Raw genomic sequence first — 26614 nt, 5'->3', positions numbered from 1 at the left:
TTCTAGCAAACCCCTATTCAAAAAGAAGAGACTGGAGAGCGTCCAAGGCTAAAAGGCTTCTGCCAAGATTTAATTACGCAGTTAACCAAAACACTAGAGCTTGTCTTCTCAAGCGGAAAAGTTGCTTTCAGCAACCAGCCCCTCCCCAAACACTCCTTTTATAGAGAGCTCAGGGCGTGGTCTCCCTGTGCCTCCTCCCGAGGAGACCCGCAGCCTTTTTCTGCTTAGTCCTGCTCGACTGCCTCCTGCGTCGGGCGTCCTTGAACAGGGCCAGCTGTGGGTCATCATCCTCCGCACTATCGGGCTCACGCAGCTGAGAGGAGGTCCCCGGCTGGGAGCTCTGCCAAGCCTGCAAGCCATCATCAGCCGGTTCGTCACCCACACACACCTCCTCCCCCTCATCTGAGTCATCCGATACCTCTGAGCCGGGTGCCGAACCCACAGGCTGACCCTGAGTCACAACAGGGTGGTAACCCACGTTGGTGAGGAATGGAGTCATACTTGTGAATGTATGCTGAGAATTGTTAAAGGCGAACTCGGCCACCGCTAAATAGTTCGTCCAGTCATCCTTTTTTTGGTTGATAAAACAACTCCAGGATTCCTATGACCTTCTCCGCCCCTCCATCCAATTCTGGGTGGTAGGCCGAGGACAGATACACCTGGACTTCGAGGGCCCACAGCAGTTTCTTCTAAAACTGGGCCATGAATTGTGTCCCTCTTTCTGAGATAACTTTGTCAGGCAGTCCATGTAGCCGGAAAATATGCTGGATGAAGAGCAGGGCCATGACATGGGCCGTTGGAAGCCCATGGCAGGGAATAAAGTGCATTAATTTGGTCAACATGTCAATCACCACAAGGACCGTAGTGAACCCCAATGAAGGTGACAAGTCCATCAGAAAATCCATGGAGACTGCCCCCCAGGGCCTGTCAGGAGTTGGGAAGGGGTGCAGAAGACCTGGGGGTGCCCCTGTGACATGCTTGGCCACAGGATGCAACATAGGCGCGGATGTAGTGCCATAGGCAAGGCCACCAGAAGGTGTGGGAGACCAAATCCAATGTCTTAAACAGGCTGAAATGCCCCGCAGTGGGACTTTCGTGGCATTGAGATAAGACGAGGCCCTGAAGCGGACCTGCAGGGACATACAGCTGGCCATGGAACTGGAGGAATCCATCCATGAACATCCTTGAGGAGTCTGGTCCCGACTCCCCCACTGTCGGTCCACACACATGTCCTGTTGCTGGGCCTCCCCAATCTGTACCTTCAAGTCCACCAGTTCCTAGAACACTGCAAGGGACTCCATGGGCAAGATTGTCCGGAGTGGAGGCTTCTCTTCCATGCGCATATATTCTGGTTTATGGGAAAGAGCATCCACTCTCTGATTGTGGTTGCTTGGAATGTATGTAACACCAAAATTGAACCGAGCCAAGAAGATGGACCATTGAATCTGACACTGGTTCAATTTCTGGGCAGCCTGCAGAAACTCTAAACTCTTATGATCGGTGTGCACCCCCTCCAGGTGATGCCTCCAGGCCTCAAATGCCACCTTGATGGCCAGCAACTCTTTTTCCCAGATGTTATAATTGCGCTCTGCCAGATTGAGTTTCTGGGAACAATAGGTGCAGGGAAAGAGAGTGCCACCAGGGGTGTGAGCCTGGAGTAGCACCGCCCCCACAGCAATGTTGAATGTGTCTGCCTCCACAACAAAGGGATGGTGCAGGTCAGGATGTTTCAAGATAGGCACCTTCATAAAAGCTCGTTTCAGACTCTCAAATGCTCCTTGCTCCACAGTGCTTCACTAGAAAGAAGTCCGTTTCTGTAGGAGTTGAGTGAGAGGTGTGGTCAAGGACACAAACCCAGGGATGAAAGTCCGTTAGTAATTGGCGATGCCCAGGAGCCATTGAACGTCCTAGGCCTGACGTGGAGACTGCCAGTTACCTAACACCTCCACCTTGCCGGGTTCCATGGCTATGCCCTCGGGGGAGATGCAGTGACCTAGGAACTCAACAGTAGTCTGGAAGAACTGGCATTTCTCCAGCTTGGCGTAGAGCTGGTGCTTCTGAAGCCATTGCAGAATCAGCTGGAGGTGTTGATGGCTCTCCTGGGATGGGGAATAAATCAAAATGTCATCATGATGACAAACCGGTCTAATAGGTCCCGGGAAATATCATTCATTAAGTGCTGGAAAACAGTGGGGGCATTGGTCAAGCCAAACAGCATGACCGTGTACTCAAAATGCCCATACAGAGTATGAAACACCTTCTTCCACTCGTATCCAGCCCGGACCCAGACCAGACTGTACGCCCCCTATAGGTCCAGTTTGGTGAAGACTTGAGCCTCCCAGAGCAGTTCTAAGAGTTCTGAGATGAGGGGTAGCGGGTACTTGTTGTGCATCGTGATGGAGTTAAATTTGTGGTAATCGCAACAGAGTCTCAATTCTCCCAATTTCTTCTTAACAAACAACATGGGGGCAGCCAGTGCAGAAGCAGAAGGCCGAATGAAACCCCTCACCAGATTTTTCGCCAGAAAGTCCCACAGCGTGGCCAGTCCGGGCTCGGACATGACATAAATATGTCAGGGCAGTTGGTCCGCCTCTTTCTCGCTGAAGATGTCAGCAAAGTCAGTCAGTTTAGATGGCAGGGCTGCCCTGGCGAGACTTGGGATTTGGGCCGTGCATACTTGGTGGTGATGGCCAGTGCACTGCTGGCTCTGGAACACAATAAGGCTCTGGGACCAAGAGATCAGGGGGTCATGCACCTGAAGCCAGTCCATGTCTAGGACCACTGGAAAATGCAGGTTGGAGGTGATGTAAAATTGGATAGCCTCCTCGTGGATGCTAATATGCATCAGCGGCAGTTGCATGGTGGCCGTAATTGGGCTGGACTACAGCAACCGGCCATCGATGGTCTCCACAAGGAGTGGGGGAGACACCGGGCACTGTAGGATTGACCATTTGGCCACAAATGTGGTGTCTATAAAGTTCATGGTAGTCTATCAGGGCATGGGCTAAAATGCCATGTTGTCAGTCCAGCAGAAGCAAGCGCATGACCAGAATCAAATGCTGGGGCCATTCCTCAGGCAAGGGCACCAGAGGACCCTGGCCCGTTTGTTGAGATTCCCAACCTAAGATGCCCCCTAGGTTGGGCTTTAGGCATTTTCCGGCAAGTTATCCAGGGTGAACATGACAGGCCCAGATGATGACACCTCTCTCTTCTTCTTGGGGCAAGAAGCTGCCATATGTCCCAGCTTCCCACAATACAGGCACAGGCCCCCCTCCCCCAATGCCATCTGTTCCTCTCTTCAACAGAGAGGCAAGGTCTGGTGGCCCCAGGTTCCATGGGCTCCTCCCGTGGAGTGGGGTCCTCATGCTGGACAGGGGGTGAATAGGCCTCCTGGGGGGGGACATGGCAGCTTATCTGCTGCTGTAGCCGCGCATCTATTTGGAGGCATAAATGGATGAGTTTGTTGAGAGTGGGCAGTGTGTTCACACAGGCCAACTCGTCTAGGAGCCCCTCTGACAGCCCATCCTGGAAGACATCCATCAGTGCCACCTCATTCCAGGTAGAGACCTGGCTGAGTAGTCTGAACTCGCTGATATACTCAGTGTCCATCGCCCCTGTTTCAGGGCCTTGAGGTGTCTGCTGGCAGTCTGCGCCTTAAATGGGATTCTCATACATGAGGTGAAGTTGCGTGCAGGACCTTGGAAAGTCATCCAGCAGTGGACTGGCCTGGGTGAGAAAGGGAGTGTCCCACCAGGCTGCAGTTCCGAACAAAAGGCTGAGCATGAACTCCACTTTCGTCTGGTCAGTGGGGAAGTCCTCTGCCCGCAGGCTCATATAAAGTTGGCATTGTCCAAAAAACGCCGGGAACTGGGCCTGCGTCCCATCAAATTTATCTGGCACAGCAATGGGGCATTTGCTTCAGAAGCATGGAGCGGTGGCAGCCTGGAGCTGAGCCAGCTGTCCTGAAAGCATGGCTACTTGTTGCATCAGCTGTGCATTCTCCGCCCGGAGCTGCTCCAGGTTGTTAGTTTAGGGGTTGGCAAACTGTTCTGACCCAACTCCCTGAACACAACAGATGCACCAATAAATCTCCAATGTTCCTTTAATTCAGGAACACCAGCAATTTCACACAGTCGACTGTTAAAGACTTAAGTTGCCTCCAAACAACGGAGCTCACTCCCTTTTCCTCTGCAGGGTTCTCCCAAAACCCAGAATTAATCTCAGTCTTTCACGCTTGCAACAAGAGTCCTTCAGGCAAGCTGGCTGTTTTCCAACATAACACAAACACACACACGCTCAGAAGGCGCTTTGATTCCCAGCGCCACAGGATATAAGGAAAACTCCACCAGGTTTCCAAACAAGAGTCAGGAGTTCCAAATAGAAGTGGCTGACCGGCAGGGAGATGGTTGTCTGCCACACCTATTCATCTCCACCCCTGCCTTTTATCCACAGCTGAGGATGGTGCTCTGTTAGCAGCGGTGACTCTTCCGCCCCAAAGACCGCCCCATAGCCTCTTGCTCTTCTCCTCACCTCAGCCTATGCCACATCCATGCATCAATCACTGGCCCCATGTGATCCTCCTCTCTTGAATCACTTGCCTCAAGGCATGGAGGTTTCAGCCTTTCCATCTGGGGGCTGGCGGATCGTGGACACAGCAAATCCTGAGTTTGCACAAAAAGAGACCTCTACCTAAATGGTTTCAACCTATTGGTAATATTGTCAGATCTGCCTGGCTCGGCTTGGGGGTTTCATAGGCATCCTGCCCTAAAAAGAAGAAGGGGGAGAAAGGATGAAAGGGCAATAAAGGATGAAAGGGCAATAAAGTTTTGTGTGTATGTGATAGGAAACTGGGAGAGGGGAATGACAGGTGATAAGGACCAGAGCAGCCAGATCCTGTTTGTAGCAGCATCCCATGGCCAGGCACCCTGAGAAATATGTGGATTACCCCCCAAACACCTGAGTTCTCAAAACATCTTGGTGAGCTCTGGTTGGCTGGAAACGGACTGGTCACCAGGGGCGGGGGGGGGGAGGGATGTACTGGCAGCAAACCTACACCTTTTTTTTGTATCCAGTGAGCACAGTAATTTCAGAGCTGACGTGACTTTACTGCAACCAACACTCTTAATAAAAGAACCCTTTGTTTTAACCAAATGGAGTCGAAGGCTTTTCTTTTCTTAAGGATCGGATTGGGGCAGGTCTGACAAATTTCCTCCAAACCTATGCATTGTTCTTCTCAGTAGCCTTGTATGGAAGACAAGACCTTGGGAGACTGTCTAGCTTAGTTTCTAAGTAATCAAGCAGAAGTTTATCACTAGCATCAATAGCAAACAGTTTCCAAGCCCACTGTTTTCCTAATGATAGATCGGCATAATTCTGTGAATGGGTATGTTCTCAGTAAGGAAAAGATGCTTCCATCCCCGCTTTGCTCTTTACTCAGTTAAGATTCAATGGTGCACAGTAAGTCATTCCAAAGATTGTATCCTGGTTCCTTGTTTCTTGAAATCCTGGCCATTTGCAGGTATCTGTTAAATTTGGTACCAGGCTGCTAAATATTATTAGTATTGTTTCCACCTTTTCTATAGAAGACTAAGTCCTTGCATTATTTTCCATTTAAAAGGTTCCTTATTGAGTATGTATGTCACAAAAATCTATTACCACAATAGTCCAACCACTGCTGTTTCAGAGACAAGAAGCGTTTATGAGTTCTGCATGCCTGTTTCTATTATTTATTTCAAAAAATAAGATTTTATTCTATAGTCCAAGTCCATTGAATTGTATCCAGAGACTGAATTCCAGGTAGCAAAATGGCATTCTTTGCTACAATAGAATTGTATAATTCCATACCTGTATTTAAATGTTCTTGTGGGTTGTAGACAACCCAGAGCAGAATGTGAATGTGTATATTCAGACTTGTAAGATTCTGTTATAGATGTTTTAATAAAAGTAGCTTTAGGTCTGCATAGTGTCTGCTTTTTATTTTTATTTTTTATTTTTTTGCTTCCTTTCCTTCTTCTTTTATCTTCCTGTGAATTGGATGGTGGGAAACTGAATGAGTAGTTTTTGCAAACACTTTCATGCCTTGGGATCTGTCTATCTGATCATTGCCTTGATACTGGATCTTCCCTCTGTCCATCAAGGCCTTCTTATTTATTCATTACAGAATGGAATGGAAAAGAACAAAAAGAGGTCTTTTGTGGGATAGTATGCTTATATAATGTTGATTGCAATAATTATTAATATATTCTAATTTAATATTTTAACAGGTGTCACAGAGATACCAGATGGTCCATTTCCAATGGAGCTGGAGCGGTGCAGGTCCCCCACAGCTTCAGGTAATTATTATTTGGGGGCTAATCGTCTTTACATCTAGCATCTCAGAATTTAAATTTGATCTTGCTACCTTAGGAACATGAAAGCAAGCCAGAACATGCTGAGTTACAAATAGTTCCTTACAAATAGTTTTCATTTTGGACTTATGTAGTAAACTTGCAGATTTGTTTACCATGTCTCTCAAAATGTTTTAGACCCATCTCCTCCTTCTCTGCCAACAGAACTAAACTGCCAGATCATGTCTAACCTACTGGGAATTTGATTACATTAGTTCCTGAGACAGATGGTGATGTGAAAGAGCACATATGAAGATGTTTAATAAGGCAAACCATTCATAAGAAAAAGGCATGTGAAGCCAGTCACCCACATATCTTCAGATAAGGGCAAAAGAGATGTAAAGCAGAGGGCATAGCTTTGTAGGAAGTCAATTTCTGATCTCTATTTTTTGAAAGTTTTCTTAGACACCCAAGATGTCTAAACAGGGCAGTCTATTCTTTATGCCCAGACATTTGTATTAGCTTTATATTAAAATTAATCTTACTTTTATCTTCCTGGAGCCATTTATAAAGAAAGATAGAAAGGAATACTTACTGGGAATTGCAAGAATACAAAAAATTACATTTTTCTTTGCCTGAATGTTATTCCTATAATTCTGCTTTAAAGTGTAATTTCTCTCTCTCTTTTAAACAAACAGTTGATGTAAGGGATCATGCTAGAGCAGAGACCATGAAATGGAGGACAGAGTTTTAATTCTTTCTGCCTTCCACAGGGCTGACTATAACTAGGCCTTATTTATGCCTATGTTTGCAATAACAGGAAATATGTTGCATTGAGCAGTCTAGCTTCAAATGCCAGTCTACCCAGTTTAAAATGAGAAGTGTACCCAGTTGGGCAGTTGTGGGATTCAGCCAGTTCGCACCAGTTCAGCAAAACCGGTAGCTAATTTTTTGTTGCCCAGGCCCAGAATGGACTTCCGGAAGTGGCATCCACATAGAGAACAGATTGTTCACATATTTGAATCCCACCACTGCAGTTGAGCCAATCTACAATTTTTCTCTAGGTGCATTATTAAAATAAGCAGTTAAAACCAATATGATTTGATATTTTGGGTAAGAATGAATGGAAATTAGAATTGAAGGGTTTGTGCCTTTAAGATTTTGGATATATTTTGTGGTTTCAGTGGATAAATGCAAACAGATGTGTTTGCATAATTAAACTTTTTTTTCTCTCTCCACGTTCCAACCGTGGTTTTCTAGTCTGATCCTACATTTTGAGGACAAGTTAGGGAAATTTAAAAAAATCATTCTCTTCCCTTCTACTTCTATAAGCAGCTCCAGCAACAAAACATTGCACTGGATTATTATACCTTAGTACTCAATTGTTAATTGGTTCTGGGAGGTGCGATGAGTACCAAAAATGATGAGCACCAAACAAATTTTTCCCCACAAGGAATAAGGTAGTAAGTCACAAGACAGCTGGCACTGACAAGTTCTAGCTTGTGCATCGAGTACCAAACAATCAATGATCAAGAAAAAATTTTCACGTGAAAATGCATTGAGTACCAACTTTCAAAGCAGTTGAGTACCAAATTATCAGTGTAATTGTATATTTCTTTATTATTTTTCTTCTTTATTTTCTTTGTCTGGAGTTTGTATCTGAATGGTTTGAGTGGTGTTGGGCTGTTCAGCTTTATAACCAAAATAATGATAATAGGATGCTCAAAAAAAAGTTCTGAAGTTTTTAATTCACTTTTCTTAAGTGCCTCAGAAAACGTTCAAGTTACAGTGCATTGGACATATAATTCAGGAGTTGGAACATTAATTACATGCTTTGGCCTTTATCCTATTATTGTGTTTTGGGCTGCCATCAATAGAACTGTTAAAATGATTTTGTACCAACTGTAGCTTCTGAATATTTTTCAAGGGAAGCCCCATGTAGCGTGTGTTGCAGTAATCCAACTGAGAGATGACCAGGGCGTGAGTGACGACATTCAGGGTCTATATAATTTACAATATCTTCTATATAAAAATTACAAAAAAATTGCATCAATCTTCAATTTTGAACAAAAGTTTGATATTCATTGAAGGTATAGGCTATTACAATATTTTCCAGGTAATAATAAACAGAAATATTAATGTAAATTTTGTTACTGGCAAAAGATCAAATAAAGTTGTTCTCTTTCTTAACTGAAAATTTATATTATATAATATGTTTTGTAAAATCCTATAATATAACGCCTGCCTTTTCCAGTTTTGGTAAAATATAGAAAACAAATAACAGTAAATAGACAAATGTTCATTTTCTCAAATGACAATACAGTATTTAAAAAATGTGTATGAAGCATAAGCAGAGAAGAAATTGTCAAATAACTGCAGCCTTTATAGCAACCTCTTTTTGATCTTAATGAAAACTCTAATGTAATCTCATTTCAGATTCTTTAAATGGACACTGTACAAATCCAACTTCCCTAACTTGCAGTTCTGGAAAACGACTGTCCAGTGCAGATGTTTCCAAAATCAATCGTCGTGCTCCTGGAAAGCCTCCATTTAGGAAAGCACAGTCTGCTGCTTGCATGGAGATCTCTTTGCCCATCACAGTGGAAGGCTAGTTTCCACTTACTGTATATTTCTGTTTTCACCTTTCAAAAAAATTTAATTACAATCTGTACGTGAATTAACAGTCTTTAGAGTTCTAAAGCAATAATCATCTATGGAATTAAAAATTAAAAATCTGTGAGAAGTCCTGTCTTAGTGAATGAGCTACAGCTGCTCTAACAAACAGAATCACAGATTGCCTTCAGAGAGGATGAGATGGTTACCAAAAATACATTTCTTTTAATTGGATAATAGCAAGACCATAATTTGTCTTGGTAAATGGCAACTTCACATGTTAATCTGTCTTACTTTTCTGCAACAGAAAACAGAGAGAACTCATTCAGTCCTTCTCGAAGTTCTAGCATCTGCAGTATTGACAAAGAATCTAAGGAAGCAATCACAGCTTTATATTTCATGGAGTCATTTTCACGGAAAAATGACACATCTTTGTCTCCTTGCCTCTGGGTTGGAACAGGCCTGGGTGTAGTCTTGACTCTTTCCCTTCACCTTCCCACTGTCGATGAATTAAGGCCAACGGAGCCAGTAACAATTTCGCTCAGTGGTAAGAATTTCAGATTGCTATAGTTACTTGAAATATGTCAATTAACACGAAGTATAATTAGATTACTTTATTTCTTTCTGTGCTTTTGCCTTGGGGCTGTTACCGTATATACTTGAGTATAAGCCGACTCGAGTATAAGCCGAGACCCCCATTTTCACCCCCAAAAACTGGAAAAAGTTCGTGACTCGAGTATAAGCCGATCCGCCGTTCTGCAAGCCTCCGCCGCCAGCAGAGGCTCGATCCGCCATTTTGCAAGCCTGAATACACAGGAATACCCTGTGTGGCCGCGGCTCTCGGGGAAGCCCTGGCTGTCCGCTTCCTCGTTCCACGCTGCCATTCGGGGCCCGCGCGTTCCCTGGGCAAATCGCGGCGCCCAGCAGGCGAGGAAACACGCCCGCTCCAGTCGCCCCCCCTTCCCTCAGGAGACGCGAAGCAAGTGACCGCCCGGAACTTACCGAGGACTTGCGCGCGGCCGAGGCTTCGGTGCTTCCAGGATCGCGCGCACCTCTCCCAAGCCGCCGCCGTCCGGAGACCTGCCGAAGTTTGGGGAGATTTGGGGAGGTGCGCGCGCACCTCCCCAAACCTCCCCAAACGTCAGCAGGTCTCCGGATCTCCGTGCCTTGCCTGCCTGCTTCTTTCGCTCACCCGTGCTTTCTCTCCCCATCGCTCACCCGTGCTTTCCCCCCCCATCGCTCACCCGTGCTTTCCCCCCCCATCGCTCACCCGTGCTTTCCCCCCCCATCGCTCACCCGTGCTTTCCCCCCCCATCGCTCACCCGTGCTTTCCCCCCCCATCGCTCACCCGTGCTTTCTCTCCCCATCGCTCACCCGTGCTTTCCCCCCCCATCGCTCACCCGTGCTTTCTCTCCCCATCGCTCACCCGTGCCGCCCCGAAAATGCCGCTGCCGCTCGCCCGCTTGCTCGCTTCCTCGCCCGGGGACCAGCACCAGCCAGCCAGCCCGCCGGCGAGAAGCCCGGCCCGGAGGTGAGGGGAGGGAGCGGAGTCGCTCACCCGTGCTTTCCCCCCCCCATCGCTCACCCGTGCTTTCTCTCCCCATCGCTCACCCGTGCTTTCCCCCCCCATCGCTCACCCGTGCTTTCTCTCCCCATCGCTCACCCGTGCCGCCCCGAAAATGCCGCTGCCGCTCGCCCGCTTGCTCGCTTCCTCGCCCGGGGACCAGCACCAGCCAGCCAGCCCGCCGGCGAGAAGCCCGGCCCGGAGGTGAGGGGAGGGAGCGGAGTCGCTCACCCGTGCTTTCCCCCCCCATCGCTCACCCGTGCTTTCTCTCCCCATCGCTCACCCGTGCTTTCCCCCCCCATCGCTCACCCGTGCTTTCTCTCCCCATCGCTCACCCGTGCCGCCCCGAAAATGCCGCTGCCGCTCGCCCGCTTGCTCGCTTCCTCGCCCGGGGACCAGCACCAGCCAGCCAGCCCGCCGGCGAGAAGCCCGGCCCGGAGGTGAGGGGAGGGAGCGGAGTCGCTCACCCGTGCTTTCCCCCCCCCATCGCTCACCCGTGCTTTCTCTCCCCATCAAAGATTCTTGGAAGTAATGGTTGGAAAAGTTTGCAAGTCTTTGGGAAAGTTCAAGAAGTGAAAGGAATACCCTCCTCTTGAAAGACCAGATAAGGCAGACAGGGAGATGAAGAGTTCAACCGAGTTTCCTCTTTTGTTCAGGCATCTGCACCCGCTGCTTTTAAACTCGCCTGGCGCTGCAACGGCACCCGTTTCCCCCGGCGAGTTTTCCCTACCTGTCCCCTGCAGAATCGCGGCGGCGCCCCCGGAGAAGCCTACCCCGAGGCTGCGGCCGATTTTTCCTTCTCCTAGACTCTGCCGCCCAGAGCGTTGTTTCTCCCCCTCATGCGTGCATGGGATGAGGCGAGAAACCAACAGCCTGCGTCCGTCTCTCTTTATGTATATTTCTGTATATATCTTATCTCGGGATCTAGACCTTTCGAAGGAGAAGGGGCGGCTGGAGTTCGTGAGTTGCTGTGGGACCCAAGGGTTGGGGGAAGAGAGATGGGAGGGAAAAGGGGAGAAACCTGCCGCTGGCTAGTTCTTTGTCTGATCGGGGAGCCTGAACAAAAGAGGAAACTCGGTTGAACTCTTCATCTCCCTGTCTGCCTTATCTGGCTTTTTGAAACGCACCACCGGCTGCTCCGTCCAGAAGCCCAGATTCGGGAGGGCTGCTTGGCTTCCACTTGAGCCCATCTATGTCCGCGGGCCCCCCCCCACTACCCCTAGACCTCCGCCGCCGGCGGAGGCTGGATCCGCGCTCCGCAGCGGCAGGGCGCGGATCCAGCAGAAAGAAGCAGGCAGGCAAGGCACGGAGATCCGGAGACCTGCTGATGATTGGGGAGGTTTGGGCACCTCCCCAAACCTCGGCAGGTCTTCGGATCTCCGTGCCTTGCCTGCCTGCTTCTTTCTGCTGGATCCGCGCCCTGCCGCCGGCAGAGGCTTGCGGAGCGCGGATCCAGTGTGGGGGGGGGGGGAAAGCCCTTTAGCAGGATTTGCCTGCATGCCGGCGGAGGCTGGATCCGTGCTCCACAAGCCTCTGCCGGCGGCAGGGCGCGGATCCAGCAGAAAGAAGCAGGCAGGCAAGGCACGGAGATCCAAAGACCTGCCGAGGTTTGGGGAGGTGCCCAAACCTCCCCAATCATCAGCAGGTCTCCGGATCTCCGTGCCTTGCCTGCCTGCTTCTTTCTGCTGGATCCGCGCCCTGCCGCTGCGGAGCGCGGATCCAGCCTCCGCCGGCGGCGGAGGTCTAGGGGTAGTGGGGGGGGGGCCCGCGGACATAGATGGGCTCAAGTGGAAGCCAAGCAGCCCTCCCGAATCTGGGCTTCTGGACGGAGCAGCCGGTGGTGCGTTTCAAAAAGCCAGATAAGGCAGACAGGGAGATGAAGAGTTCAACCGAGTTTCCTCTTTTGTTCAGGCTCCCCGATCAGACAAAGAACTAGCCAGCGGCAGGTTTCTCCCCTTTTCCCTCCCATCTCTCTTCCCCCAACCCTTGGGTCCCACAGCAACTCACGAACTCCAGCCGCCCCTTCTCCTTCGAAAGGTCTAGATCCCGAGATAAGATATATACAGAAATATACATAAAGAGAGACGGACGCAGGCTGTTGGTTTCTCGCCTCATCCCATGCACGCATGAGGGGGAGAAACAACGCTCTGGGCGGCAGAGTCTAGGAGAAGGAAAAATCGGCCGCAGCCTCGGGGTAGGCTTCTCCGGGGGCGCCGCCGCGATTCTGCAGGGGACAGGTAGGGAAAACTCGCCGGGGGAAACGGGTGCCGTTGCAGCGCCAGGCGAGTTTAAAAGCAGCGGGTGCAGATGCCTGAACAAAAGAGGAAACTCGGTTGAACTCTTCATCTCCCTGTCTGCCTTATCTGGTCTTTCAAGAGGAGGGTATTCCTTTCACTTCTTGAACTTTCCCAAAGACTTGCAAACTTTTCCAACCATTACTTCCAAGAATCTTTGATGGGGAGAGAAAGCACGGGTGAGCGATGGGGGGGGGGAAAGCACGGGTGAGCGACTCCGCTCCCTCCCCTCACCTCCGGGCCGGGCTTCTCGCCGGCGGGCTGGCTGGCTGGTGCTGGTCCCCGGGCGAGGAAGCGAGCAAGCGGGCGAGCGGCAGCGGCATTTTCGGGGCGGCACGGGTGAGCGATGGGGAGAGAAAGCACGGGTGAGCGATGGGGGGGGAAAGCACGGGTGAGCGATGGGGAGAGAAAGCACGGGTGAGCGATGGGGGGGGGAAAGCACGGGTGAGCGACTCCGCTCCCTCCCCTCACCTCCGGGCCGGGCTTCTCGCCGGCGGGCTGGCTGGCTGGTGCTGGTCCCCGGGCGAGCAAGCGGGCGAGCGGCAGCGGCATTTTCGGGGCGGCACGGGTGAGCGATGGGGAGAGAAAGCACGGGTGAGCGATGGGGGGGGGAAAGCACGGGTGAGCGATGGGGAGAGAAAGCACGGGTGAGCGATGGGGGGGGAAAGCACGGGTGAGCGACTCCGCTCCCTCCCCTCACCTCCGGGCCGGGCTTCTCGCCGGCGGGCTGGCTGGCTGGTGCTGGTCCCCGGGCGAGGAAGCGAGCAAGCGGGCGAGCGGCAGCGGCATTTTCGGGGCGGCACGGGTGAGCGATGGGGAGAGAAAGCACGGGTGAGCGATGGGGGGGGAAAGCACGGGTGAGCGATGGGGAGAGAAAGCACGGGTGAGCGATGGGGGGGGAAAGCACGGGTGAGCGATGGGGGGGAAAGCACGGGTGAGCGATGGGGGGGGGAAAGCGGCAGCGGCATTTTCGGGGGCAGCGGGTGAGCGATGGGGGGGGGAAAGCGGCAGCGGCATTTTCGGGGGCAGCGGGTGAGCGATGGGGGGGGGAAAGCGGCAGCGGCATTTTCGGGGGCAGCGGGTGAGCGATGGGGGGGAAAGCGGCAGCGGCATTTTCGGGGGCAGCGGGTGAGCGATGGGGGGGGGAAAGCGGCAGCGGCGGTTTTTGGGGGCGCAGCAGGCGAGGCAGCTTCTCTCAGCAGCCTGTTCCGAACGAACGGACAGTTCTTTTTTTTTGTTGACTGGAGTATAAGCCGAAGTGGAGTTTTTCAGCCCAAAAAGTGGGCTGAAAAATTCGGCTTATACTCAAGTATATACGGTAATTGAAATAGAAAAGAAGAAAGGAAGGTCATTAGGATACCTGTGCTAACCTCTGGGATTGCCCCTAGGTATACTAAAGAGTGTGTATATGTCTGTGCATGTCTACATGTGTATGTATAATGGGAGAGTAAGGTAATTTGAATACTTACAAAAGACTGAAAATAACACAAGTCTGTTTCAAGAATGAAGGCATATATACGTATCCCAGGATAATGTTGCAGGATCCAATCTGGGTTCATCACCAGGTTTTGTATTCTGAGCTTTCCGACTCCTGTCGGAACCCATCTTCAGAGAACTGCTCTCTAGCAGAGTGTGAGCTGTTCTGTGCATGGTATTTACCGTGTTTCCCTGAAAATAAGACCTACCCCAAAAATAAGCCCTAGCTTGATTTTTGGGGGTGGGCCTTATATAAGCCTTACCCTGAAAATAAGTCTTATTTATTCGCTAAGACACAAGGTGAAGGGGGGGAGCTGCCCCATACACCCCACACCCGCTTACCATGCCACATGGCTCCTGCTGCTGCAAAGCGTGTTGTGCCACTGTTGCTGCTGCCACGAGGTGTGTCCCACTGCTATTGCCACTGCCGCAAGGCATGGCTTTTAAGTTGTTAGCTATTGTTTACTTGTGCTGCCCAGCCCTTGTCTTCTAAGTACTTGATAGGTTGGTGGTAAATCAGCACACCTGTTGACTGATGAGGAATCTGTTCCCCAGGCTTCAATCACTTCCCTGGCTTTTTTTGTGCTTGTTTATCCCACAATCTTAGTAGCTGCAAAATCAAATTCACTGCAATAAACAAGGACACACAAAGAACAGCTCACACTCTGTTAGAGAGCAGTTCCACGAGGATGGACTTCGGCAGGAGTCCGAAAGCTCAGAATACAGAACCTCTGACTCAGATTGGATCCTACAAGACTATTTCTGCAGTCTAATGTAATCTAGATTTGCTCTGTAAAGGATAGTTGAAATTGGGAGCAGACTCAGTGGGAAGTGAACCAGTGATCCATCCTCATCAGTCTGAATGCATACCCTTTTTCTCAGGAAGAAGCAGAAAAGGCCAAGAATTCCAATATTTTAACTCAGGGCTTTTCAACCAGTGGTACGGGTACCACCTGTGGTACATTGGCACCTGGCAGGTGGTACGTGACCATCCTAGAAATGTGGTAGCGGGGAAGGAGAATGAGCTGAACCAGTGGCAGCACCGCACAAGCCTGAGCGAAAGATGGCTGGAGCTGCAGGGCTGTCAGGGCTCAGTGGAAGCACCAGGATCAGTGCCAGGCTCCAGCTGGAGCTCGGTGCTGATCCTGGTGCTTCCGCTGAGCCCAGAAGAAGCGCCGATCAGCTGGAATGTTGCAGCATCTCCAGGGTCTTGTGATTTACATTCAGATGCTTGGCAACTGATTCATATTTATGATGGTCACAGTGTCCCAAGGTCATGTGAAGTGACCAAAACCTGCTGCAACCACCCAGCAAAAGGGGGGGAATAAAAACCAAACACCTCCCACCCCCGCCCTCTCTGCCAATCCTCAACAGAAATGCTCACAACAATGAAAACCTCAGACAGGAGGAAGAGTGCCGCCGGGCAGGCAGGCAGGTGTCTTGCTCGGCTGTGGCTTGGGGGGCACTTTCTTCAGTGCCACTGTAACTTCAAACAGTCACTAAGTGAACTGTTGTAAGTCGAGGAGTACCTATACTTCGTCACTTTTTTCCTTTTTTTTTTTGGTCATCAGGTTTTTGACACCTTGCTAGGTGACTGGTGGTACTCGGATGTCGCCATATCCTAAAAGTGGTAAAATGGGTGAAAAGGTTGAAAAGCCCTGCTTTAGCTGACAATTTTTTATACGAGCCTAGTGACAAGTCATTGTTTTGATATTGGATATTTTTTTAAAAAATCCATGCCAGCGTTCAGGTATCATAACAAAAAAATCTTTGATATCATTACAAATTCATCATTTTTGAGTTTTGATTAAAGTTAGCTCTTTTTTAATTAAAAACAAATTTTGTACAACTCTTAAAAAAGCTTCTTTAATGCAGCACATTGCTATATCAAAAGTAATTCAGAACATAACATTTTATTTAATAATTAAAACATAGCAGAACTCTAGCTTGAAATGTCAGGAAGCTGCTAGAAATGAATATATACTTAATCCAGACAACATGACATTATTTCAACATTTTTCATCTATAAGGAACATGAGGGGAATATACTAAGAAATTGGGGAGTGGGGAGTGAGTTCCTTGACCTGATTGAGTACAGTATCTCGAGATTTAGAGGTCTGACCCTGTCTTGCAATCATATAATGATATATACTGAAATGGTATAAGCTGGGGAAAAAAGTGTCTCTGTGTGTATGTGTGTGTGAGAGAGGAACAGAGACAGAGGGAGAGAGGGCGAGAGAAAGAAATTTTATAACGCAGCTAATATATACTGGCATCAATACAAGATTATTAAACCCTATGAATTCTGTTTTATAGGTACAATTTTATCACTAAAGGGAGCAGTGTTAACCTTTGCTTGCTTGGACTGCATGGGAACATTAATACATCCTCCCTATGAAGCATGGAAAGATCCAAATGCCACTGAGGATAGTGAAAGAACTAATAAAAGGAAACTTGTCCTTCATTCTTCATGCTCCCAGAACACAGGAGACCACCAGCTTGCCATTATCTGCTCAGAGAAACAAGCCAAAGTATTTTCATTGCCTTCCCAGATATGCCTCTATGTTCACAACATCACAGACACATTATTTTTACAAGCAGATGTGGTGACCCTCTGTAACAGTGTTTGCTTGGCATGTTTTTGTGCCAATGGGCATATCATGATACTGAGGTACTTGATACCATTTCATGACTGTAAGCCATGACCCTTTCTTGCCACACACAAGCCTTGAGGTGAAGAGGAATGTGGCACTCTTCACTAATTGCTGGACAATGAAGTCTGTGAGATGTTGGTAAAGATGGATCCCTCTGAAGGGATCCATCCTTGGAGATTCTGCTCAAGATAATGTTTTAGGAAAACACATATGCAGTATACGCACATGAAGAGCTCCAAATTCCATGCAATTTATTTATTCAAATTTACAAATGACCTTAAAACATAGCTAGAACCATCCAAGTGTTTTCTAGCCTTTTGGGAGAAATTTCTTGTGTTGATCCTGCCAATTTCAACTTCTGATTGCTTACTTGTTAACCTTGGAAATTATCTTCACAGCTCAAATTATTGCATCTACTATTCTTCTCCCAAAGAATAGAATATATGCCTAAGGAAAGCTTCAGTCATTCATCTAATCTCTTAACCTCCCCCCAATACCCAGACAAACACACGATCCAAAATATCATTCCCAGCTACCTACCTTAAGCAGGGCATAAACACCACATGCCTCTCTGAGGCTCAAGAAAATGGCCCTTCTATGTCCTTATGGCTACAGAAGTATTTTATAGTATTTAGATCATTCTCTGTAGTTGGCAAAGCCTGGCTGAGTCTGAAGTTCACTTACTCTTTTTAGTGGCTCACAGAAATGACTTTATATGCAAGTTTAATTCACAAGTGCCAGATAATTTAGTTTTGCTTTTGTAGAGGGCGCAATATAATCCAAGAATTTGAACAGGATGAATCCCTACCTGCAATTGCCATAGCAATTGATTGGTACATGCATTTTCTAATCTAATCTTGAGGCTTATAACAATGTTGATAACTGTATTGCATTAAATATGACTTATTCCCAAATAATTATTCGTAGATCTGCAGCCATACTCATACTATTTAAATGCATAATTTTGTTTTGTTTGCTTGAATCACAGCTGTGAAAATATGCTACTCAATATGTACTGCAAATAATATTGTGTTAAAACCTGTTTCTACAGAATCTATCTGTTTATTTTCAGTTTACCCAGCCTTCGTTCGCTGCTAGATGTGAATTATTTGCCTGAAACAGATACAAGGATTGCCCGGACCTTTTGTTTTACTAATGAAGGACAAGCTTTGTATCTTGGTTCTCCAACAGAAGTCCAACGACTGAACTATAGCCAGGAAATGTTTGACCATCTGCAGGTAGATCTTGAAATATAATGACAAACATAGCTTCTGTGCTGTAAAAGCGCAATGCCAAAAAAAGAGGTTTGTTTCCTTGAATCTAAAGTGGCTGAGCTGGAGATGATTTGAGAGTCGGAGAATATGCAGAAAATACTTGTAACATCACAGTTTCATCTCTCTCTCAAAATGACAGCTCATTTGCTTCCAGGAAGAATAAGAGTCTTAGGGAAATCCTTTGGAGAATAGTGTTCTTTATAGGCAGGATATGATCCCTGGATGATGACCTCAAATCCTCTTGTACCAAGGATTCTACAGAGAATAGAGAGCTTTGGATTACGAGTGAACTGATCATTAGGAAGTCAGGTGGATTTCTGACAGGCATGGAGATTGCATGAAACAATGGATAGTGCCTGGGATGAGGCAGCTTTGACACCAATGGCATTGTAAAATGTAGTTCAGCAAGGTCTGGAAGGCAAATTTAGTTTGTTAATTTGCAAAGTAATATTTTCCCAAATGGCTTGCAAGTAATATTTTCCCAAATGTTACCTGTTCTGTCAACTCAGTCCTACTCCATGAATGAAATGGTGCCAGGAGGAAGGACTAAGTCACATTAAACACTGAGGAGCCTGTGAGGACCATGGTGCTCTTGGAGGTTGGTTGTTTCTTGAGGACATTTCATTAGGTAACATCATCTGTTTATATACAAGGAGCTTATCCTGTCAGTGTTGTTGGAAGTGTTCTTGGTGGTTCCTTGATTAGGCTGTAGTTCCTTGTGTGGGGTATTATTTACTACTTGGTTGTTGGTCTAGTATTAATCTTGATGTTAATCTGTTTATCTGGTTGTTGATCACTGGTGAAGAGGTGTTTTGGTCTTTTTGTTTCCTTTTTAGCTTTTTGATTGTCTCTTTTGAACGGTTATATATAGATGTGTTTATCTCTGGCTGGTTTGTCTAAGTGCCAGGCTTCCAGGAATCCTCTAGCATTTTTGGACCTCACTTGGTCTAGAATTCTCATGAGTACCCAACTGAAACAATAGTGATGTCTCTCCATCTATTGTGTAATTAAGGAAGCTTCTGACCACTAGTTGGGGTTCACGGATACACTTTGCTAGTCTTCTGTGCTATATAGCGGTTGTTACAGTTCTTACCGTCTATGCTGTAGATGATTCCTGTTTTTATTTATGAGGCTACGGGGTCTTTCGGTTTACTTAGGGTGTTTTGGAGGGCTTTAGGTGTGCTAGGATGATGCCATGTAGTTGTAATAGTCTATTAGTTGTTTCTGAGCTGTTTTTGATGTATGACAGTTATCCTTTTTCATAACTTGTGCTGATTGTCCTATAGTGTACTGAGTGGTCAGGCATTTTTTGATAAAATTGGGTGGGTGTTCATTTTATTGGAAAATGCATAGATGAAGTGTGACCAATTTTTTGGCTTACCTGGGCCACATTGAATGAAGAGGAATTATCTTGGGCTGCATATAAAATGTATAATATTGTTAATGTATATAAATAAGAAGCTTCCTTTGTTTTTTAATACTTTTTATTACAATCTTGTGGGGCTGCATTACTAGTTATTTATTTTATTTTATTTTTAATTCCATTTATATCCCGCCCTTCTCCGAAGACTCAGGGCGGCTTACAAGTTATCCAGGGCTGCATGTAGTATATGGATTGGACATGCTTGGTATAGATGATCTGTTTCCTTTTCCTGATGTTCAGGACTGCTGCAGTGCTTTTCTGCTCATTTAGTCTTCTTAGCGTTCTTGTGAGAGGCTTGTAATGAAAAAAAAAGCTTATAACGCCACTACCTTTTGAAAATGAACATTGTGTACTGATGTTCCTATAGCAATGGTAGAAAGATGCATGGGGTGAGGTCAAGAGTCACCATGGATGGCAATATCCAGTGGTGTGCTGGAGTTGGCTCACACCAGCTCATCAAAGCCAGTTAAATTATCTGGAATTTTGTGCACCAGTTGACCGCAAAGATGTCAGACTGGCCACAACCTAAAGGTGAGCCTTAACACCTAGCATGCCAATTAGCTGTTCTGCAATTAGTGGCTGCAATGGATTTGGCACAGCCATTTTTTGGAACATTTTAGCAGTACATCACTGGCAGTATCTTACAATAAGGGTATAGGGATGTGCTGTTGCATACATTCTAGATATACCCCTGAATGTTAACCATGATCTGTCATGAGATGTAAAGCTTTATTTCCATACACGCTAGGAGAGTTCAACATAGTCACATTGGCTACTAAAGGTGAAATAAAAAAAATGAGATGGCCATGATAAAGATTGAAAAGTCAGGGACAGAGTTCGCCTTATATTGCTTGAGAGTTCAACTATGTACTGTATATTGTATCCCAGAGCATAAGAAAACATCTACTAATTCTAGGAATGGACATTTCTGACTAAGAGACCTTTGTGTGATACATCAGAAATTTTCTCATTGGGAAGATTATTGATTATTCAGAGATGAATTTTTCATCTGGCTTCTGGCAACCAGCAGATGGGTTTAACATTTAAAATTCATCTGTTGGTATATCCTACATACAGCTTAATAAACATTCAGGAGCTTCTCTTGTGAAGTTCAGCTGAAATGACTTGAAATGGATTGTTTTTTGTGCTGTTGTTTAAACAGGACATGCTTGGTGATTTGTTCATTCCCATGGATACCCCAGAGGCTCAATACAGAGGTTTCCTGAAGGGGCTATTTGGTGGAACTGGGGGAACACTTGACCGAGAAGAACTGTGTAAGTGTTTTTCCCCATAAAATGTATCACCAAAAAAGGAATCAAAGTAAAATATAGAAAATGAAAATAAATAGAATAAAATTGTGATAGTATAACACTGGCCTTTCTGAAATGGTTGTTCAAAACTAATATTTGAACAATGTTGCAAATGTTCTAGAAAGTTGCTATGTATCTGTGTGCTAAAGGCTACAATGGAGGTACTGAATAATGCGTTATGTATCCAAAGATAAAAATATATATATTGTATGAATATCTCACCCAATTATTCCTACAAAAAGAAAAAAAGATGGACCCAGATATATGCAACTAGTATCTTATTGTACTAATGTAAGGTTAATCTGAGGAGTCAAAAGCCATCAGTTACTTGCATGAACTTACTAAAGTCTCATTGTCTGACATCAATAATGCCTACAACTTTCTATTGCATTCAATATATTTCATTCATCTTAAGACTGACTTCAGACCTCATGGCTGAAACATCTAGCCTAATTTTTGGACTTTCTTGCTTCTCCATTCCCTGCTTTTTGTTACATGTTGCCTGATGAAGAGTTCTTGAGAACTTGAAAGTTTGCACATTCTTCTGTGCCATTTTGGGACAAAATAAAGGTATTACTAGACTCTGGGATTTATTTCATGGACAATATGGGTATGTTTGCTTTTTATTCTACTGAGGTTGGGGGGGATTGTTGTATGTTGTAACCTTAACTTATTGCAATATAGTATTAATTGCATATACTTGGGTTTCTTGATTACAAAATGATCTGATAGGTGCACAACACACAGGTTTTTCTCCATCTATTGTCCCTATTTTCATCATGAACAGTTTCCCCTAAAATTGAAATTGGGAAGCAGAAAGATTACTGTATCATCTTCTACCATCTGGGAAGAGCCGGTGATTCAAGCATACCTGCTAAAATTCTCAAACGACCTGAATATCTACAGGGCTCTATGTTGGGGAATATTGTTTTGCAGAATAAAACTCTATTGAAGTGGGTTATCTCATTCAAAATAATATATTTTCTGAGAATGGAAATGTTTTCCCATGGTAGCCAGGATTTTAGTGACAACACAAAGCAGTCCTTTTGCAGTTATTCCTAAAGTATCTCAATAAATAGTACTTATTTTGTATAATTTATTCTTTATAAAAGGTAAAGGTTCCCCCGCACATGCGTGCTAGTCGTTTCCGACTCTAGGGGCCGGTGCTCATCTCCATTTCAAAGCCAAAGAGCCAGCGCTTGTCCGAGGACATCTCCATGGTCATGTGGCTGGCATGACTAGATGCCAAAGGCGCACGGAACACTGTTACCTTCCCACCATAGTGGTCCCTATTTTTCTACTTGCATTTTTACTTGCTTTCGAACTGCTAGGTTGGCAGGAGCTGGGACATGTAACAGGCGCTCACTCTGTTACGTGGCACTCGGGATTTGACCCGCCAAACTGCCGACCTTCTGATCGACAAACTCAGCGTCCTAACCCACTGAGCCACCACGTCCCTTAATTGTATTGAAAGTTATTGAAAAAACATTGCAAATAATTCCAATGAGGAAATAAAAAAGGAAGGCATCAAAATAAATCAATGCACAAAACTAAAAGAAAATAATATTGGGCAAAAAGTGGGTGTTAATAGCACAGTATTTCACCTGGGACCCTGGGATCTGGAAGTCTGCTAAGATAACCAGATCTCAAGGGATCTTCCGAAAGATAAAAAAAATGATGTTAAAAAAGAATGTTAAATAAAGCATGGGCCACAGCAGAGACCCACCAAATAAAGTTCCCTAGCTGAAGTGACCCACAACATGATTGGATCTGGTGAAATTGGTAGATGTAATTGGGAGATGTGACCCCTCAAATATCAAACATCTCAAAATTAATAGTAAAATGGATGAAGATAACAGAATTACATTTAACAGCAAAAAATCACATAGGAGACAGAAAAACAAATCTATATAGAATTGGAAAAATGTCAATTAGTATTAAGATCTAGAAAAGCAATCTTGGAACAGTAGATGATTACAAACTGAATATGACTCAGCAGTGAGTGGCATAGCTACCGAAAGGAAAATGCAGTTTTAGTCTGTAGCTAAGAGAAGGGACGTGGTGGCTCAGTGGGTTAGGACGCTGAGCTTGTTGATCAGAAGGTCAGCAGTTTGGCAGGTTGAATCCCGAGTGCCGCGTAACAGAGTGAGCACCTGTTACACGTCCCAGCTCCTGCCAAACTAGCAGTTTGAAAGCACGTAAAAATGCAAGTAGAAAAATAGGGACCACTATGGTGGGAAGTAACAGCGTTCTGTGTGCCTTTGGTGTCTAGTCATGCTGGCCACATGACCACGGAGACGTCCTCGGACAAGCGCTGGCTCTTCGGCTTTGAAACGGAGATGAGCACCGGCCCCTAGAGTTGGAAACGACTAGCACGCATGTACAGAGGAACCTTTACCTTTTAAGAGAAGTATAGTTTTCAAGTCATTGGGAGCCATAATGTCATGTTATTCTACTTGGTCACACCTTATCACTAGTACAGTGGCCAGTTATGGACATCGTGCTTTAACAAATAGTCATATAAACTGAAACAGATTCAAATATGAACAGAAATGAACAAGGGACTAAACACCCACATCCTACCAAAATATACAATTTTGAATTATTTGAAGACATGCCAAATGAAAGTAGAAATTGGCTTACATCCTGAGAAGGCAGGTTCTAAATTATATTAGGGGAAAAACCATCCAAATTTCAAGTGGAACTAATTAACACAAGAAGTGATGAACTCTGTTTGAAGGGATACATTCAAATGGAATTTAGACAGCCATCTGTCGGGAATGCTTTATTTTGGATTCATGATGGCCTACAGTACTTCTCCCATATCTGTGATTCAATAATTCTGTGATCTGAATAAGAATTCTTTCTATAATCTACTTCATCTGTTGGTGTAGACATAGGCAGGAAGTTTCAAGAAACATAATAAAATATTCTGTTCCATTTCCAGTTGGCGAAGCAACATCAGGAAAAGCATCTCGTACTCTTGCTCAACATATTCCAGGATCGATTGAGGGTATGAAAGGAGCTGCAGGAGGTGCTATAGGAGATCTGGCTCGTGCACGTCTTGCTCTTGATGAAAGGGGACAAAAACTTGGAGAACTAGATGAAAAGACAGCAAGAATGATGTCAAGTGCAGAGGCATTTTCCAAACATGCACATGAGGTGAATGTTGATCCCGGAGAAGCATTTCTTGCCTTTACTGTGCATTGAGATGAGGGATATACTCTTGAACTGATTTATTCACTCCATTAGGCAGATGACATGTAAATCAGATTTGTTTAAGACCTTCTTACCTATTTTGGGCCATATTTAGTGCATTTATTCTTTTTTTTTATTCCAGCAGCAGTGATTGTGGTGAACAAACATAATTAAGAAAGAGGAATTGCATGATAGAAACTGGGATAGAAACTGTTTCAACTGCACTTATTATGCTTTTGAAAGTAGTTTACAGGATTGAACCCAGTTCTTTCAGCTGGCTAGCCTGGCTGCTACTAAACTTCCCTTCAACCTTTCTGCTGAATTTCCAGGGTGCCAGGACCTCTGTGTTGCCTGTGTTTTAATAATACACTTTAAAACGCTGATTGGGAGTTGGCTGATGCGCTGCCTGCAACTAACCCATGCAGCCTCACCCATTGTCTCTCATAGGAATCATCAATCACCCTTCTAGGTTTCTCCGCATGCTCAGACATTCAGATTGCTTTCACTCCCTAATACCTCCCCAAACAGAAACTGGCTAAATGTTTGGCGTGGTTCAATGAAGAATACAGTGGTGCTTTAAGCCTCAATTTGCAATAAACATGTCTTTCGTCAAATATTATTTATTTATTTATTTATTTATAATTGAATTTCTATACCGCCCTTCTCCCGAAGGACTCAGGGCGGTGTACAGGGCAGTAAAAGCTTTACATACAAAAGTTAAAATGAAATTAAATTAATTAAGCCCTAACAATAAATAATTAAAAATACCCCAAACCCTTAAACCAGGCCGGCCTGTTCAAATAAATAGGTTTTCAGATCCCGGCAGAAAGAGCGAAGGTCGGGAGCCATCCGGAGGTCAACCGGTAATTGATTCCAAAGGGCAATCCTCACCCTTCCTTTAGGGCTCCAATAGCAGCAGAAGTTCTGGTCCTGATCAGGACACGTTACCTCAGTTGTCCATATATTCAAAGATATGCTGCAGCATACAGTCTACAAGCACCCAAACAGATAGGCAGTCTCTGGAAGTTGGAGTTTAGGGTTTATATTGCAGAATGTTAGGATGAAAGGAAAACATTCATATCTCCGTGTCACTTGAATATTGTTATCTCTATTCTTTCAGGTAATGATCAAATACAAGGACAAAAAATGGTACCAGTTCTGATTTTCAACCTGGAAGCTATCCCTGAATGTGCTGTATTGAGAAATTAGGTGGGACAAGCTTCAACAGATCAGTCTCTTGTTCCATGCTGTTTCCTTTTTCCTTTGCTGTCCCTCAGAGAGCCAAAGAAGATTGTTTTCTAAGGCCATTGCACGGTGGATCTTTGCATCTACCTTGAGTCTTTTGCAAATGATCAGTGTCTAAAAGGTAACATATAACTGGCTCTGAATATAAGCTGTAGAAAGGATAATTCCTTGTTTGAAGCAGCATGTATATATTAGATTGTTAATGCAATTACACTGAACAAAATTTTGCATGATTAACTGGCTTCCTATACAAAAAAAGCAAAGCATGCTATGACTAAGGAAAGGGGTTTTATTGTTATATTCCACATGTACACATAGACATTTTAAAACATTTCTAGCATGTTGCTTTTAGCTGAAAATAAACTGCATTTCTCTGATTTGACATTCTTTTTTCTATAGGCAAGTTTAGTTTGAAAACAGTCATGCATTTCATTAGTTAACAAATAAAGTCATATAAAGTTCAGTGGCCAAACCTTTGTGCTTTCTTTATGGGATGTCTAGAGATTTTTAGACAGATCTTACTATTGTATCCAGTATCACATATATTCCTTAAGTTTGTTCCATCAACAAAAAGTTTTGCAACTTTAACCAAGGTTCATTGGTTATATGCTACATTATTATCCAACATTTTTGGATTAAATGTTTTTGTCTTAAACTTTCCTTAAATTTGCGTATTTTGTAAAGGTTTTGAGCTGAGAAATATCTTGATGCAGATTGTGGTGGATTCTCTGAATTATGTTTCTGGTTTCGATGGACTTGAAAGAAATCTGATGGATTTCTCCAAGAATGAAAGTTTTGGCTTATACTTATTCAAAAGAATCTTGGCAGACTTGAGCATTGGGCCCTATCCAACAAAATGCAGTTCAGTGGTGAGAAAGTAAAGTCCTGCACTTAGTTAGAAAAAACCAAATGTACAGGTATAGAATAGGCGGCACTTGGCTTAACAAAAGTAACTGAGAGGGATCTAGGAGTCCTAATAGACAACCACTAATTTAGTTGATACTCATACTTGAGCCAATAGTGTTGTCTTCTTTCATACTGGCTCCTATTGTAAATTCTGTTCCCCACTTTTCCTTTACAGGTACAGATCTCAATTAAAGAATCCCACAAAATGGTACCATTATTCAATTTCTTACTATTTAAAGTGAAAATTTTTAAACCTAACTAAATATTGCAATAATGGATAAAAAGAATATATTTATGATTTCAATTTATGGTTCATACAATAGTTATAGAA

The 26614-nt window shown here is 45.2% G+C and overlaps 1 protein-coding gene across 1 annotated transcript in view; it reads left to right on the top strand.

Annotated features, from left to right (window-relative positions):
• The window catches only part of STXBP5L (syntaxin binding protein 5L), a gene marked incomplete at its 5' end in the record, with an annotated part of 103793 nt that extends 77873 nt beyond the window's left edge, over positions 1 to 25920 (top strand). The window contains 8 exons of the mRNA XM_081317162.1: positions 6264 to 6332; positions 8763 to 8933; positions 9247 to 9486; positions 16590 to 16944; positions 18000 to 18165; positions 20787 to 20898; positions 23882 to 24096; positions 25253 to 25920. Of these exons, the coding sequence (XP_081173288.1) occupies positions 6264 to 6332; positions 8763 to 8933; positions 9247 to 9486; positions 16590 to 16944; positions 18000 to 18165; positions 20787 to 20898; positions 23882 to 24096; positions 25253 to 25294 (1370 nt within the window). The 3' untranslated portion in view covers positions 25295 to 25920. The remainder of the gene's footprint in view (positions 1 to 6263; positions 6333 to 8762; positions 8934 to 9246; positions 9487 to 16589; positions 16945 to 17999; positions 18166 to 20786; positions 20899 to 23881; positions 24097 to 25252) is intronic.
• Positions 25921 to 26614: the final 694 nt, after the last annotated feature.

The sequence above is a fragment of the Vipera berus genome (assembly GCF_964194415.1).
Source record: "Vipera berus genome assembly, chromosome: 2".
NCBI classification, from domain to species: domain Eukaryota; kingdom Metazoa; phylum Chordata; class Lepidosauria; order Squamata; family Viperidae; genus Vipera; species Vipera berus.
This window is presented reverse-complemented; position numbering and strand designations above follow the sequence as displayed.